The sequence below is a fragment of the Lithobates pipiens genome, unplaced genomic scaffold, assembly GCF_037356315.1.
Source record: "Lithobates pipiens isolate NorthernLeopardFrog02 unplaced genomic scaffold, aLitPip1_a1.2 Scaffold_13, whole genome shotgun sequence".
Classification (NCBI taxonomy): domain Eukaryota; kingdom Metazoa; phylum Chordata; class Amphibia; order Anura; family Ranidae; genus Lithobates; species Lithobates pipiens.
In genome coordinates, this window is record NW_027507718.1 from 207,703,854 (window position 1) to 207,720,136 (window position 16,283).

At 38.6% G+C, this 16,283-nt stretch overlaps 1 protein-coding gene across 1 annotated transcript in view; it reads left to right on the forward strand.

Annotated features, from left to right (window-relative positions):
* Nucleotides 1-560: 560 nt before the first annotated feature.
* The window catches only part of PRKG2 (protein kinase cGMP-dependent 2), a 150,047-nt gene continuing 134,324 nt past the window's right edge, over nt 561-16,283 (forward strand). The window contains exons 1-2 of the mRNA XM_077476170.1: nt 561-685; nt 8,274-8,822. Of these exons, the coding sequence (XP_077332296.1) occupies nt 8,287-8,822 (536 nt within the window). The 5' untranslated portion in view covers nt 561-685; nt 8,274-8,286. The remainder of the gene's footprint in view (nt 686-8,273; nt 8,823-16,283) is intronic.

The window sequence follows — 16,283 nt, forward strand, 5'->3', positions numbered from 1 at the left end:
AAATTATTAATGTGCCTATTGATGATAAACTGCGAATAATATGTATTTATCCCTTTTCTCCAAAATAGAATTTTTGTTATGTGGAGTGGATTTATCATCTTTTTCACACAGCAGACCATAAATACAGATGTGCGCTACTAGCTTAATAATTTTTACACCTTTGGAAAGATAATTTAAAAATATATATATGATTAGCTATTTTAATACCTACAAATATGTAATTGCCATAGAATAAGGTTACTGATTTTTTTTTTCAAAGGCTAACATTAATATTGCTAAGTAGCAATAAACAGACGTAAATTGCTACGTGTGTTCAAACTGAAGAGCTTTTGGCAATGCCAGCTAGAGTCATGCTTGCTCCTAGTGACATGTGTAATATAATCCAGCAGCAAGACAAGGCTTCTCTGCTTGCATCAATCCCACCAAATGTCTCATAGACTTTCTCCCATGGGTGACAGTAATGTCCTGCCTCGCCCAGGGCTGCCACCTCCCAGGCACAGGCTCCACTGGGGGAGGGAGATGTCAGAGCAGACAGTGATCTCTATCACTTACAGTGCACCATGTGTTACCTAGTATAGAGTCACTGCTTTCTTATCTGTCATTTGCCCAGAGGAATGACACTGGGAGCCTGTGTCTGATGTCCACAGAGTCTGGGAGCCAGGCATCACAATCCTGAACCAGAGAGGTAAGTGTGGCGAGATTCTGATCATGAATAAGGTGAATCAGGTTTAAAGTGGATTTAAAGGGATACTTTACTTTTCTATCTAAATCAAAATCATATAATGATGTGCTTTGCATACAGTACCTATGGCGCTGACTATCTTAATTGCTGTTGTGATTTCTGTAGCTTAGGAAAAATATTTAGCAGCGATGTAAAATAACAATGCCAATTAAAAATGAATCATTGTAGTATAGTGGTATAGATAGAATTAGAACTTTGTAGCCACATGACTACATCCTTTCATAGACGTGCAGCATATGTGTCATTGTAGTCTGCTCTTAGCCTGCGGTATAATACAAATTTACTATATTTGTAAAATTTTCCTTAATTTGATGAAATGCTCATAGGCTGACTATGCACAGTAAAATTCATGGGAGCCCTAAAATCGTTCAAGGAATGTATTAATTTTATTAAGGACTTTTTTTTAGCATTGTATTATTATTTTATATTATGAAAATTGGAATATTATGCAATGTTATTCTGTAGTTGTCTGTAAAAGAAGCTTCTGTATACATTGAAATATTGAACGATTTTCTGAAAAAATATAGTAAAAATTTTTTAATTTCACATTGCTTAAATAATCTGATATTATTAACGGAAAACATTTATGTCATATGTTGATGCTGGGAGTAAATATCTTGAGATCTTATAGACAGCAAACAATTACAACTTAAAAAATGTTGTGTGTGATCAGTTTTAAAGCATTACTCCAGGTTTAATTTCTCTTTGTTTGGGCCAAGCTATTTGAAGTAAAATGAAGTAACGTAATAAGTAGTACGGTACTTGTTGAACGATTGGTTTAAACACATATATACACATGTTATAACTTGTAGTATTCACCATTTCAGATTGCAACATTTTTTTGTGTGTGGATTAGCGCTATTCTTATCCCTTTACATAAAGTAAAATGAAACCTGGAGTTATGATTTAATGTAGCCACACTCTATTAGGACAGTACAACATACTTGCTTTGGACTGATATTTAAAACTACCTTAAAAGAGAAGTATGGTCAAAGCTTTTCTGGTTATACTTCTCCTGTGGATTACAGGAGTGCAGTTTGTTCTGCACTCCTGTGACCCATTTATAAGGCGACAAAAGCCTAGAAGCCTGGACCTACAGCTGGCTCAGCCTCTCAGGGAGTCACAAAGTTGGTCGGAAATTCCAAACGTTGAGAACGCCATTACGTACAACACGTATGACGAGTCAAGAAAAATGAATTTCATTAGCCAGTGCTGCTTGGTTCTGAGCATGCGTGGCACTTTGTGCGTCATAATTGTGTACACACGATTGGAATTTGCGCAAATGGATTTTGTTGTCGGAAAATTTGAGAACTAGATCTCAAATTTTGTGTCACGGAAACTGTCCGATGGAGCCTACACGCGGTCGGAATTTCCGACAAAAGGCTCCCATTGAATATTTTCAGTCGGAAAATCCGATAGTGTGTATGAGGCATTATTTTTTGTTGACAGATATTTAACATTAAAGATTACATTTTTTTTCTCCGATAGGGGCTCGGTCTAATGATTGTGGCGATACGGGGGCAAAAAGACCCCAGATCTCTTATTTACCTTTAAGAGCAAAATAAAAAAAAAATTTATTTATGCCCGAGAACCAGAAATGACGTCAGAGCATTTTGTCAATGAATGCAAATCATTCTCTGATTGGACGATGTGGAGATGTGTGGCAGGGACACTATAGGGTTGATTCACTAAAGGTAAATCCACTTTGCACTGCAAGTGCACTTGGAAGTTCAGTCATTGAAGATCTGAAGGGGAGATCTAAAATGAGGGGAAGCTCTGATGATTTCTATCATCCAATCATGTGCAAGCAAAAAAATTTATTTTTTACTTTCCTTGCATGTTCCCCTGAGAACTTCAGAGGCTGAACTTCCAAGTGCACAGTGGATTTGCCTTTAGTAAATAAACCCCTATGTTCTCCACTTCATCCAATTAGAGAATGCTTTGTATTCATGGGATATGTAATAAGCCTTGTTCGTTGAAGTAAGTACAAAACAAGTGTATTATTACTAGATTGGGAGTTAAGGTGAAGTCCAGCCTAAGGCATTGGCAGGGGACAGATGCAGCATCGGTCCGATGTTGCAACCACCTAGGTAAGTATGATGTGTAAATTTAAAAAAACATACTTCTCTTTTAGGGGTTTGGTTTGGGATTGTGTTGTGTTACCTGATCAGTACTGGGAGGGGGGGTTGGGTTTCAAAGTGCACCTGTATACATGTATTTATTAAAAAAGATCCTCAAAGATCACAACCAAGATTTTAGACAAATTCTTAAAACTTACAATTACTGGCAGGCTGCCAAGACTCTGCTTCTATAGAAAGTAAAGGAGAAAGGAATTTTCATTCAGTGCCTCTGTTGTGAACCTGAATAGTATTTTATCCACAGTACCAGCAAAGGAAAATAAAGGCTTGCTTTAAAGTGATTTTACTATTAGTTTGGAATATGTTAATAAATTAATGAGCATATGGTATACACATGTTCTATTTAAATTTGAAGGAAAGAATCGTGTGACTTTAGTTGGGGGGACTGAACGCTTAGCAGTCACAATCTTTTTAGAACACATGGGACTTACACCAATTACTTGTTCATAAGCTAATTTTACAAACATTTTCCAAAAGTTGTTATGTAATCCTATAAGACAAAATGGTTTTCTACTTTCATTGAGTAATACAATTCTGCTTGATGAACTACTTGCACTGATGGATTGAACTTTCATTGGAATCTGCTGACCATCACAATATGATCATTGTTGCATCGTAACAAAGAAACTTTTCTCAGAGGTAGCATAAATAAGAGTGAGACAAGAGTCCAATTGTTTCTTTCTAGGTGAATACAGGAGAGGTGGGCACCCCTGATGGGTTTGGAGCAGAGGTTTCCCTTTACTATAGTGTGAAAAACTTTCTCTTTTTACATAGTTACATAGTTACATAGTAGGTGAGGTTGAAAAAAGACACAAGTCCATCAGGTCCAACCTATGTGAGTGATTATATGTCAGTATTACATTTTATATCCCTGTATGTTGTGGTCATTCAGGTGCTTATCTAATAGTTTCTTGAAACTATCAATGGGTCCCGCTGAGACCACTGCCTGTGGAAGGGAATTCCACATCCTTGCCGCTCTTACAGTAAAGAACCCTCTATGTAGTTTAAAGTTAAACCTCTTTTCTTCTAATTTTAATGAGTGGCCACGAGTCTTGTTACACTCCCTTTTGTGAAGAAGTTTTATCCCTATTGTGGGGTCATCAGTACGGTATTTGTATATTGAAATCATATCCCCTCTCAAGCGTCTCTTCTCCAGAGAGAATAAGTTCAGTGCTTGCAACCTTTCCTTATAACTAATATCCTCCAGACCCTTTATTAGCTTAGTTGCCCTTCTTTGTACTCACTCCATTTCCAGTACATCCTTCCTGAGGACTGGAGCCAGGAACTGGATAGCATACTACAGGTGTGGCCGGACCAGAGTCTTGTAGAGTGGGACAATTATCGTTTTATCTCTGGAGTTGATCCCCTTTTTAATGCATGCCAATATTCAGTTTGCTTTGTTAGCAGCAGCTTGGCATTGCATGCCATTACTGAGCCTATCTACCCAGGACCCCCAGGTCCTTTTCCATCCTAGATTCCCCAGAAGTTCTCCCCCAGTGTATAGATTGCATTCATATTTTTGCCACCCAAATGCATTATTTTAAATTTTTCTACATTGAACCTCATTCATTGCCTTTTTTATCTACCACTGCCTACAGAAACACCTACCTTTGCATTTTTTGTTGAATATTCTCATCACAATAGCTCTTTATTTTTGTACACTTAAAATAATTTTCCATTTCATCATGCCATAGTTTTTGTTACATGATTTTTTATTTGTATTTTCTGTGATTGTGATGACAATATTTTTCTACTTGAACTGAAATATGAGGATATCAGAAGTCTTATGCCGCGTACACACGGCCAGACTTTCCAGCAGAAAAGGTCAGACGGAATAATTTCATTGTATAATCCGATTGTGTGTGGGCTTCATCTGACTTTTTTCTTCAAAAATTCTGACAGACCTAGAAATAGAACATGTTTTAAATCTTTCCAACGGAATCAATTCCTATCGGGCAAACCGTTCATCTGTATGCTATTCCGACAGACCAAATGCGATGCAAGGGCAGCTATTGGCAACTGGCTATTGAACTTCCTTTTCTAGTTCCGTTGTATATGTCATCGCGTTTGAAATTAACGAACTTTGGTGTGATAGTGTGTAGGCAAGTCCGTTCAGTCGGAACTCCGTCGGAAGGACCGTCAGAGTTTATTCTGACGAAAAGTCCGGTCATGTGTACGCGGCATTAGAGAAATTCTATAGGATCAATCATAGGAAAAACAAGATTACAGAAGTCCAAGATGTGCTCAGCTCTCTTCTTTTTTTTTTTTTTTCCAGGAATGAGGTATATTAATTATTTTAAAGTTGAACTCTACGAAAGGTATAAAAGACACAAATAATGCAGCTCTGTATTAATTAATACATTGTTGAATTAATTTTTTTATGAAAGCAGTGTAAGGACCTACATTTGACTTGGCATCGGCCTCTTGCAGTCACCTGTACTGCAGACAGTTCTGGTATTTACATTCCTTACAATTAAAAAAAATACATTTATTGATAGTATTATTGATTACAGGGCTGTGTTTTAAGCTGTGCCTGGATTTTAGCTTCAACTACAAACAGATATACACAAACACCACTTTACTCATGTATTCATGAATATATTAACCTCCCTGGCGGTATGATTATTTCTGATTTTAGGTGCTGAAAGCGGTACAATTATTTTGCATGGAAATTTGGCGTTTTATATTGTAGGCCTGTAATTCTCTTAGAAATAACTCTCTTAAATCTGTTCAAGCAAGAGTCTAGTAGACATCCCAGGTATGATAAAGTTTATAATATAATAAATAACTATAAATAATGATAACAAATAATAATAAAAATTATTCAATAATGTAATCAAATCCCAAAACACTGAAATTTGCTCATTTGCAGAATTGTTGCTGTCATTAGATTTAGTGTTTGATGATGGATCTCCCCACAAATCACTATCGCTCAATTGTGAAAGCGATTCTAATTTATTATCTATGTTTTCTAGCTGGTCTAAAATCACTTTTGACATAAAGGGACACTTTTTGGTTGCTATTGACAATCTCCAAATTCCAGGCAGAAAAAACAGTATTTATAATATAAAAGTGCATGCAGGGCACTGGACAGACCACTAGGGACAAAGGGGATGTGTATTTTTTTATACAGTAGTGTAATCTATAAGATTACAGTACTGTATGTGTATTGTGTATTTTTACTTTTTTGAATTTGGCGCCGATCTCCACTCCCGTGTGTCGTAACGTCGCAGGGAACTGAGCTTGGTGGCACTCGGGCACTGTGTGAATCGAGCGGAGGACAGCTCGCACACACAGCAGGGAGGACATCGCTGGATCCAGGGGACAAGGTAGGTAAGTGTCCCTGTATCCAGCGATGCGATCCCGAGTCTGGCTCAGGGTTACCGCTCGTGGTACTGAAATCCCAGCCCGAGCCAGACTCTGGATTACCGCCAGGGAGGTTAAGAAATATTCATTAAAAAAATTGATGTGACCTAGACTAGCATATATTCCTGAATATGACCATTTCCTGTTATCCCATCCTCATTAATATTCACACTGGGAGAGCCTGAGTTAACATTATGAGTACAATCCAACTAGTTTGAACATACCTATAGGAAAAGTACACAGAAGATGACCTCATCAGTGTGTTGCTTCATCTTTCATTGTGGGCAACTACATGGCAAATGAGGTTTAATATAGAAAATTGTCAAATAATGCATTTGGGTGGCAAAAATATGAATGCAATCTACTTACTAGGGTGAAAACCACTGGGGGAATCTAGGATTGAAAAAGACCTGGGGATCCTAGTAGATGATAGGCTGAGCAATAGCATCCAATGCCAAGCTGTTGCTAACAAAGCAAATAGAATATTGGCATGCATTAAAAAGGGGATTAACTCAATAGATAAAGTGATAATTCTCCCATTCTACAAGACTCTGGTCTGCCCTCACCTGGAGTATGCTGTCCTGTTCTGGGCTCCAGTCCTCAGGAAGGATGTGCTGGAAATGGAGCGAGTATAAAGAAGGGCAACACAGCTAATTAAGGGTCTGGAGGATATTAGTTATGAGGAAAGGTTGCAACTTGCGAGCACTGAACTTATTCTTTCTGGAGAAGAGACGCTTGAGAGGGGATATGATTTCAATATGCAAATACCATGCTGGTGACTCCACAACAGGAATAAAACTTTTTTTTTGTGGAAGGGAGTTCAATAAGACACGTGGCCACTCATTCAAATTTAGAAAAAAAGAGGTTTAAACTTAAACTGCATAGAGGGTTCTTTAATGTAAGAGCAGTAAGAATGTGGAATTCCCTTCCACAGGCGGTGGTTTCAGCGGGGGGCATGGATTAGATGAGCACCTGAATGACCGCAACATACAGGGATGTACAATATAATACTGACATATAATCACACACATAGGTTGGACTTGATGGACTTGTGTCTTTTTTCAACCTCACCTACTATGTAACTATGTACCGTACTTATTGGTGTATAACACGCACCGACATATAACACACACCCCAAGTTTAGGAGGGAAGTTTAAGGAAAGAAACTTACATTAAAATACCCATCAATGCAGCCTTGTCAGTGTCCATCTACAGCATTGCCCATCATTGTAGCCTAGCCCGGTGTCCATCTGCAGCCTTGTCCATCATTGTAGCCTTGCCCAGTGTCCATCTGCAGCCTTGCCAGTACCTTTGCAGCCTTGCCAGTCTCTTTGCAGCATTTCCCTGTTTTAAATTTAGCACCGATTTCCGCTGACTGTGAGCGGACAGCGGAGTGGAGCGAGCGGGGCCAAGATACAGAAAGCCAAGCGTACTTCGGTTTTACTCGGCTCTGCTCACAGTCCCGCCCATCTCCACTGATTGCGAGAGGCGAGGAGTGATCGCCACTGACATACAGAAAGCCGAGTGTGCTTCGACTTATACTCGGCTCTGCTCACAGTCAGGGGCGGGACTGCGAGAGGAGCCGAGACTAGCCGAAGTACATTCGGCTTTCTGTATGTCAGCGGTGCTCGCTCCTCTCGCAATCAGTGGAGGTGGGCGGCACTGCGAGAGGAGCCGAGTAAATCCGAGTGTACTTCGGCTTTGTGTATCTCGGCTCATTTCCTTACAATCAGCGGGAGATCAGCGGGGATCGGCGTATAACATGTACCCATGATTTTCCCCTGATTTTAAGGGGAAAAGGTGCGTGTTATACGCCAATAAATAGGGTAATTATGTAAATATATTTTATTTTTAACAACGCTTTTTCACATAAACTGCCATATAAATCTGTTGTAATATTATGCCTCGATTTTAATAGGACAGATGCTTACAGCATAGTGTTTTGACATACTGCTCTATCGGGATATCTTATTAATCAGCCATTTGTTTTTTTTCTGTTTTTTGTTTTCTTGTTTGTTTTTTTGTAGTATATCATAAGACATGGGAAATGGCTCCATGAAACCCAAGCCATTGAGGCAGCCACATGGACAACTACTGAACTTCTCTGTCAGCGCCTGCGGTAGCCTTCATAATACGGATGCCACTGATGGAAAAGTTTGGGAACTTGAGAGAGAACTCAGGCTGAAGGATGAGGAACTTCTGAAAAAAGAACACATATTTCAAGAGTTGCAGGAGCAGTTTACCAAGCAAACTCATGCGATTGCTGAAATCACAGAAGAGCTTCAAAGCAAGTGTGTTCAACTTAACAAACTGCAGGATGTTATTAATATTCATGGGGGGCAGTCTTTAACACCCACTATAAAAATGTTACACTCTTCCCCAACTAAACATCTCCAGACATCCCCTTCAAGAGCTTTACAAACTTCACCATTTAAGACTTTGTCTGGGTTTTTTAACAACAGCAAAAGAAAAGGAGCCAAGGAGGGGATATCTGCTGAACCAACTACCAGGCTATATGATCAAAGCAATGCGCCAAGGTTTTCATTTGAGAAAGCTTGTGTTAGGAAAGATTTAAGGTGAGTTCTAATGGTTAATGCAAGGTTGTCTTCCTTAATAATATAAAAGCTATGTTTGATTTCCTAGGTGTGCATCCCAAAGCTTAAACTTTTATGTGCATGTGTATATATACTGATGGTGTCAATAGAGCAGTGGATGGTGTCAGTAGAGCAGTGGATGGTGTCAAAAGGGCAGAGATTGGTGACAGTAGGACAGTGGATGGTGTCAGTAGTTTTTTATTTTTATTTTTTTTATTTTTACAATTGTAATTTTTTTTTACAAATTTTTTAGAAGAAAAAAAGGAAACAATTTTTGGGTGAAAGTTCAGGGGTCTAAATAAGGAGAATATGCACCATACGGGGTGATTAGGGTGTGCCCAGGCACACCTATGTTTGAGTTTCTTTTTGTCAGCATACTTTCATTTTCCATTCTGGGATAATGCTTAAAACAGAGTTTAATTTTACCATTGAATGATTCTGCCACTACTTTTCTAACATTGTAATACCATCAATATGGTCTTTCCTGAAATGGGCACACTTTTGTGAGTTTTGAATAAATTACCTAGTTCTTCTTTAAACCCCAGCCCTAGGATATTATCAATCAGATAAGCAGTATCTGATGAAAAACAAAAACTTGGGAGGCATACCCTCAAAATGCTTTACATTAAAGATGGTATGTGATGAGCACATTTCATTTTGTGCCATGGACTTAAAATAAAAACATTCAGATCAGGAGTTCTGACTTCCCTTTAATTATATTTGCTATACATATGCTCTTTACAGGTTAATGATTAATATTTTTAGGTTACATGTTGACTGTAAACAACTAGCATTTTCATACAAAAATCAGCACAAACAGTTATCAGGCTTCTTTCAGCAAAGGGTTAATTCAGTTAGCTTGGTGAACATTATTGAGGTATTTTTATTGAATTTACACATTGTTATGCCTTTACATATTTGATATTTTCAAGTTCTGGAGTACTCCTGACCTATAAAGTTGATGATACAGTATAAAACACAGAATTTTAAATTCAATGCTATTTTGGCCCTTATCTTGGGTGCCAAGTTCCTGTTGTGCAAGAAAAGAATTAAAGACTAGTTAAAAAAAATGACAGTAAACAATATCCTAATTCTCCAAAACTAGTCCATACACATCCACTTCATAAAAGCCCTGTAACCTGTTTTTCATGGAATAGTTTCTTACTGTGTTTTTATACCTTTTTATAATGTCTTAGTAAGGTCCTGGAGCCCCCCCCCCCCTACACTTCTGTTTCTTTGGAAGGAGTAGTTGTGGTATGTGCTATCCACACTACGGGTACCATATAGTCCCTAGCCCATTTTGGGAGCAAGAAGGAGAAGGTGACTACATTTTACGTACATTGGAGAATGAATGTAGCCACATTTCAACAGGAAATCAGATAACAGCACCAAAAAAAAGGGAATTTGGGGATTCAGAGGAGGCTGAGAGCAAAAAAAAGATACTTTGCTGTGCTAAAATACATACTTGAATTGAATAGTTTTTATAAACCAGAGTTTTCTGTCCATTGTGTCAGTTCAATTTGAAGCACGGTAGGAACAAAAGGTTGTCCAATTATTTGAATATATCTAGCAATGGTGGTTTTAAATAAAATGTGTAAAAACACAAAGTTTCCAGTTTAAATGCCTAGTCCACAAATGATATGAGATTTTTACTACAATTAATATGAAATAGTTAGCTCTTTTTCACAGATTTTTCTCTGATAAAACTGCTTCCTTTAGGAGTGCTCATACAGTGGCATCGACTAGATACAATAGGCCATCAATATCAACTGTAAATGTTCCCTTGGATATTGATGAACAAATCAGAGAGATGATGATCAGTATTATCCATCCACACGGAATTTTTACAAATTATTGTACAACAACTGTAAGGCAGCTGCCAATATGGTCTCACTGTAAGGACAAAAATCCTTCCAGTCCTGGTCAGTACCAGTAAGATAAATTCCCTTGAATATTCACTTGTTCGACTAATTCTACAAATTATAATAGAAAATGTGATAATGGTTTTAAATGATAGTAGAGACTGCCTGGGGCCTTTTGATAATGCCAGCAAACTGCAATGCAGCCTGAAAGCTCCTAAACTTGGTGTAGGCTTGAGTGATGGCCCCTTTAAAGTGCAGAAGATACACAGACACACCCCAAAAGAGGGCATGGCATAGCACTGTGGTTGGCTGCATTGGTGTCTGGGAACATAATCCTCCCCATTCAGTGACAGAGGAGGGAAATGGAATACAACACCAGGCAGAAGAGAGCAGTTGGTATTAGGTGGCCAGCAGTCCAGGAGACAGATGGAATAAAAACCCTCTAGGTACCAGGGAGACCCAGATACTTTGGCATCCTCCAATTCAGCCCTTTGCAGGCCCACACGGACCACCAAAAACCCAGGGTCAGAAAGGGAAAGAGCAGACAGAGAAGAGGAAAGGCACAGGCTCTGTCCAGCCCCCTACATACTAGCCTCCAGGGGCATCATGGCCTCTCCTTTATCCACCATCATCCAGCCAGTGTGGTTTACACTTCATTCACCTGCAGAAAGCCTGCAGGTTTTTACTGAAATTACACTTCAATGGCTATCTTAAACTAAATGGGGTTTAAAGGGTAGACTGGAAGCATTGTAGCTTAGTCCTTCCTAAGAAAACCTGTTTACCAGCCTTGCTGTTGACTTGAGAGTTACATGTCCAAAAATATTCTGCTCTGAACTTAAAATGCTGACAGATTCATACAATCAGTTCCACACTTTGCATGATCAGAAAATATGGTCCAGGAGATATATTAAAAATGAGGTGGTCCCCAGCAGAAGGGGTGAGTCAGTAAGTCATAAAAAAGGATTCCCTGAACAACTTCTTATAATCAAGCTTATTCCGAAAATTGTGCAATGAACAACAGTGACATGTAAAGCATAGCAATATATAGACACCAATCAGATTTTGGTAACCTCATATCTGTGAAGGATCCCTTCCAGTTGATTCATTTTCTCAGTTTTCTTTGCTTTGATCAACTGTCAAAAGACTTTTAATATTTTGTGATGTGTATTTACCAATGAAATTCCAGATTAAATCCATCATGTTGAAAGGCATGAAATTATAGAATACCATATGATGATGCCTTTATGTAATAAGGAAAAGTAGAATACTTAAAGTGTAATTCATACAATGGGCTTTAAAATTCTTCTTTTAACTGTGTGCGAAAATCAAGTTTCTGAACTTTGATTATCAAGGGTTGTAGTGTCATTGTTGTTTGTTTTATCTTAAAGCGGGAGTCTGCCGGGAGTTCCGCCGTTTTTTTTTTTTTTTAAAGCCAGCAGCTACAAATACTGCAGCTGCTGACTTTTAAAATAATGACACCGCGATGTCGGCACCCGAAGCCGATCTCTCGATTGTCTCTCGGGTGCTGCCGCGCCATCTTGGGTATGGGAATCAGGAAGTGGAGCCTTTCGGCTTCATTTCCCGGTTCCCTACTGCGCATGCGCGAGTCGCGCTGCGCAATAAGGATGGTCCCCGCTGTCTCTGGGATCCGGGTGTTTCCCAGCAGGCAGCGGGGGACTTTCGGAAAGGGGCGTAGATTCTGCAGAAAGGGGCGTACCTTCTGCAGAATCTACGCCGGAAGTGGGTGCAGATACCTGTACTGTACAGGTATCTGCACCCCCCTCCCCCCTGAAAGGTGCCAATTGTGGCGCTGGAGGGGGGGAGGATTCCAATGAGCGGAAGGTCCACTTTAGGGTGGACCTCCGCTTTAATAAATATGCTCTAGCTCAGTTTTTAAATCAACAGTTATGCAATGTGCTATTGTCATGTATTTAGTACCTGGTTGATTTCCCTACAATCATTTTAATGTGTTTTTACTCTCAACAAAAAAAATGCTTTATTAACAATTTTTGAATACATATCAATAACTTGGATAGGCATAATTTATCTATCATTTTTGTATCCTTTCTCTATAACAGTACTTTTTGTTCTGCTAGCGACAAACATGTATAGATGTATAGGAGAACATGATCTGTTTTTAAGTGCTCACCATATGGAATTCCCTGTGACCTACATCCCAATTAGCTGCTAGCGTTTTTCCTGTGGGAATACAATGGCAGGTTGCACAAATCACAAGGCAATTAGTACTGAACATACCTTTTGCTGGGTGAGTTAAAAGGATTAATAGTTATGTCTTAATCGATATTTCTGCTTCCTAGTTAGGAGCTTTAATTGGTCCATAGTTAGCCTTATTTCAAAGCTTAAAGTTTGGTGGACTATGTAAACCACAGGTTAGTCGGTGAGGGTGTGGTATTCATTTATTCCCACCATAGCAATTATTGAGAGATGTAGGCAGCATTGCTTCTCTACAATCCCAGTTGCATTATAATCCCTGTCTGATGTTGTCTGATTTATACAAAATGACAATTATACAAGCTGCAGGAAGCCATTGATAAAATATAAGTAATTCATATACGTATCTACTTACTTGTTGAAGTCAAAGTAATAGGTAAGAATGAAACTGTGAGAATTAATGTAAACTCTGCACCAAAAAACGAATAAACAATTAATAAACAAAATTATTGTAGTGCTGCTCCCCTGAAAAAGAGTGATAAACTCCTAATTAGTGAATAAATAACATATAGGGGCATAATTAATCAATGAGAAATTGAATTAAAATACAGTTTCATGCTTGAATAAATAACATATAGGGGGTGCTATTAATCCAAAAAATTATTAACGTGATTAAATCCTCTATCACTAATCAATAAGTGAAGGATCACGTGGAAGGTGTTGGAGTCATTCTTCTATGTTAAAGATCTATCATCGTTTTGTGTGTGTCAATCACATCACGTTTAAAGGATTTACAAATTGGGACACTTTGGACTACAAGGACTTTATTTTATATATGTATTATTTTATGTAATATCCGGTGTCACCAGGGTGTTATTGCATGTTTTTTTTTTGTGTTTGTTTAAATATGAATATTCAATGGAGTCAATTATGGATCACTGTATAAGTTGTATTTGGTGATTAGTGGTAAAATTATTATCGATTATTAGTGATAGTGGATTTAATCACGTTAATACTTTTTTTGATTAATAGCGCCCCCTATATGTTATTTATTCAAGAATTAAACTGTATTTTAATTAAATTTCTCATTTACATATACTGTATTATTTGCATGTCATAGCGTATTAGTTATTATTACATATTTTTGTGCATGCCGATAGGTCATATCTTATGGAGCGTAAAGTAACACTTTTTGAGTTACTAACTCAAAATAAGGGTGCAGCTAAGCATGTCTGACTTTTTTCTGACTTCCTGATCTGCATGCTTTTCTCAGTATTCATTGCAATAGTTCGGTAACTAGCTTCTTTAGTAGGAATTTAACAACAAGAGGCCCCATAAGAAAGTATTGCTTTAAAGCCTACGTCAAGGCAAATGAAAAAAAATAAAAAAAAACATAAGCATGTGGTCTCAGCCCTGTCTACTGAATTGTTGATGGATTACATGGGAGACAACCATCTCCTCACCTCCTCTTCCCTACCCTTCTGATCTCTGTAAATGCTTCTTGTTCACAGGAATTTATCAGCTGAAAAGTATTTTTGTATTTATTGAACAGACATAACTGATCACTTTTATTTGTATACTTAGTAGACCAAAGGGGAGCAAATATTATAAGTTCATAGCAGTTCTGTTTTCATTAAAACATTTTTTGCAGTCCCTGTACAGCAGAGTTCAGAGAGGATGGAGAAGGATCACAAGAAGCCAATCAGTTAATGTGCTGACAAGGAGAATGCTGACTGGAGGCGAGAGCAGAGTAACAGAGAAATTAGCTGATCGTTGTGCTGTTTCACATTTACTTTTAGTCTTTTACTGTCAGTCACAGGGTGTAAATTGGTCAATGACAATGTGGGCTCATTCAACCTGGAATATTATATAAAAATATATTAAAAAGTACTACAGTGGGAGGAAGGGTTGTTGTAGAAAGCTGGATGGGGAGGGGGGTTCTGATTTAAGCAATATTCTAAAAAGATAAAAATATTGTGAGCTTTTGCAAAGGAAAGGCATCAATGCAAATAAATGTCTTTTCAACTGAGCCTTACTTAATCCAAGTCCTAAACAAGTTCCTTGTCCCGGGTAGTATGTCTCTTTGAAGAACAGAAGCAGTCCAGCAAAAGGTTCCTCTAGTCTAGTGCTTTATAGCTAAGTCTGGCTTTCTGAGATGACACAAACATACAGACAGCTTAGTTTGCTTGAGCTGATCCTAATCAGCATATTCATCAGGGAGAAACCAAAGCATGGTCCATAGGATAAGGAAAACACCCAACCCTGCTTATGAGGACTTCCAGAGAAATCAGCCCCACTACAGGTTTTGTAAATCACAAGTAAATGCACTAAATACATTTCTTTACCAGAAAGACATGCTGGATTCATCTTAAAATGAATATTTAAGAAACTGTGGAGCCACATAATATTGAGTAGGTGCCCCTTTTGCCTCCAAAACAGCCTGCTTGCCACCAAAACAGCCCCAACTCATCATGGATGCAAATAGACCTCTCAAGATATGCTATGGTATCTGGCACTAACCCGCCAGTATCAGGTCTTTTAAGTCCTGTAAGTTGCGAGGTAGGACAAATGCTTGATTGTTTGAGAATTTGGAGGCTAGGTCACCACCTTGAACTCATTGTTATGTTCTTCTAACCATTCTTGAACCATTTTTGCAGTGTGGCTAGATGCATTATACTGCTGAATGAGGCCACTGCCATCAGGGTATATTAATTTCATGAAGGGGTGTACTTCATCACCAACTATGTTTAGGTAGGTAGCATGTGACAACATAATATCCACATGAATGGCAGAACCAAGGTTTCCCAGCAGAACATTGCCCAAAACTGCCTCCGCTGGCTGGCCCTCTTCCCATAGTGCATCCTGATGCCATCTCTTCCCTTGACAATTGACACACACTCCCAGCTATCCACATGGTGTAAAAGAAAACATGATTCATCAGATCAGGAAACCTTCTTCCATTGTTCAGTGGTCCAGTTCTGATTCTCACATGCCTGTTATTGTCACTTTTGGCTGTGGACACCGGTCAGCATGGGCACCCTGAAGGGTCTGCGGCAAGAATGGTCAAACATTCTCATAGACACATTTCTAGAAGAGTTGAAGTTGTTAGCCCTGCAAAAGGTGTGCCAACTCAATATTGAACCCTACGGACTAAGACTGGGATGCCATTAAAGTAAATGTGTGTGTAAAGGCAGGAGTCCCAATACTTTTGGTAATATAGTGTATCTGCTGATCGGTGTCACATTGCTGTAGCAGGCAGGGTTTCCTTTCTATGTTATGTGGAATTTCTAGAAAAGCCTAAGCAGTACTCTAAAATTTTACTTTTTGTCTGAAAATTCTTCCAGAAAAATAGCAGTGCACTTGCTATGTGAGGCTGCCCAAGTACTCCTGTGCCTACAGCTTCATAACT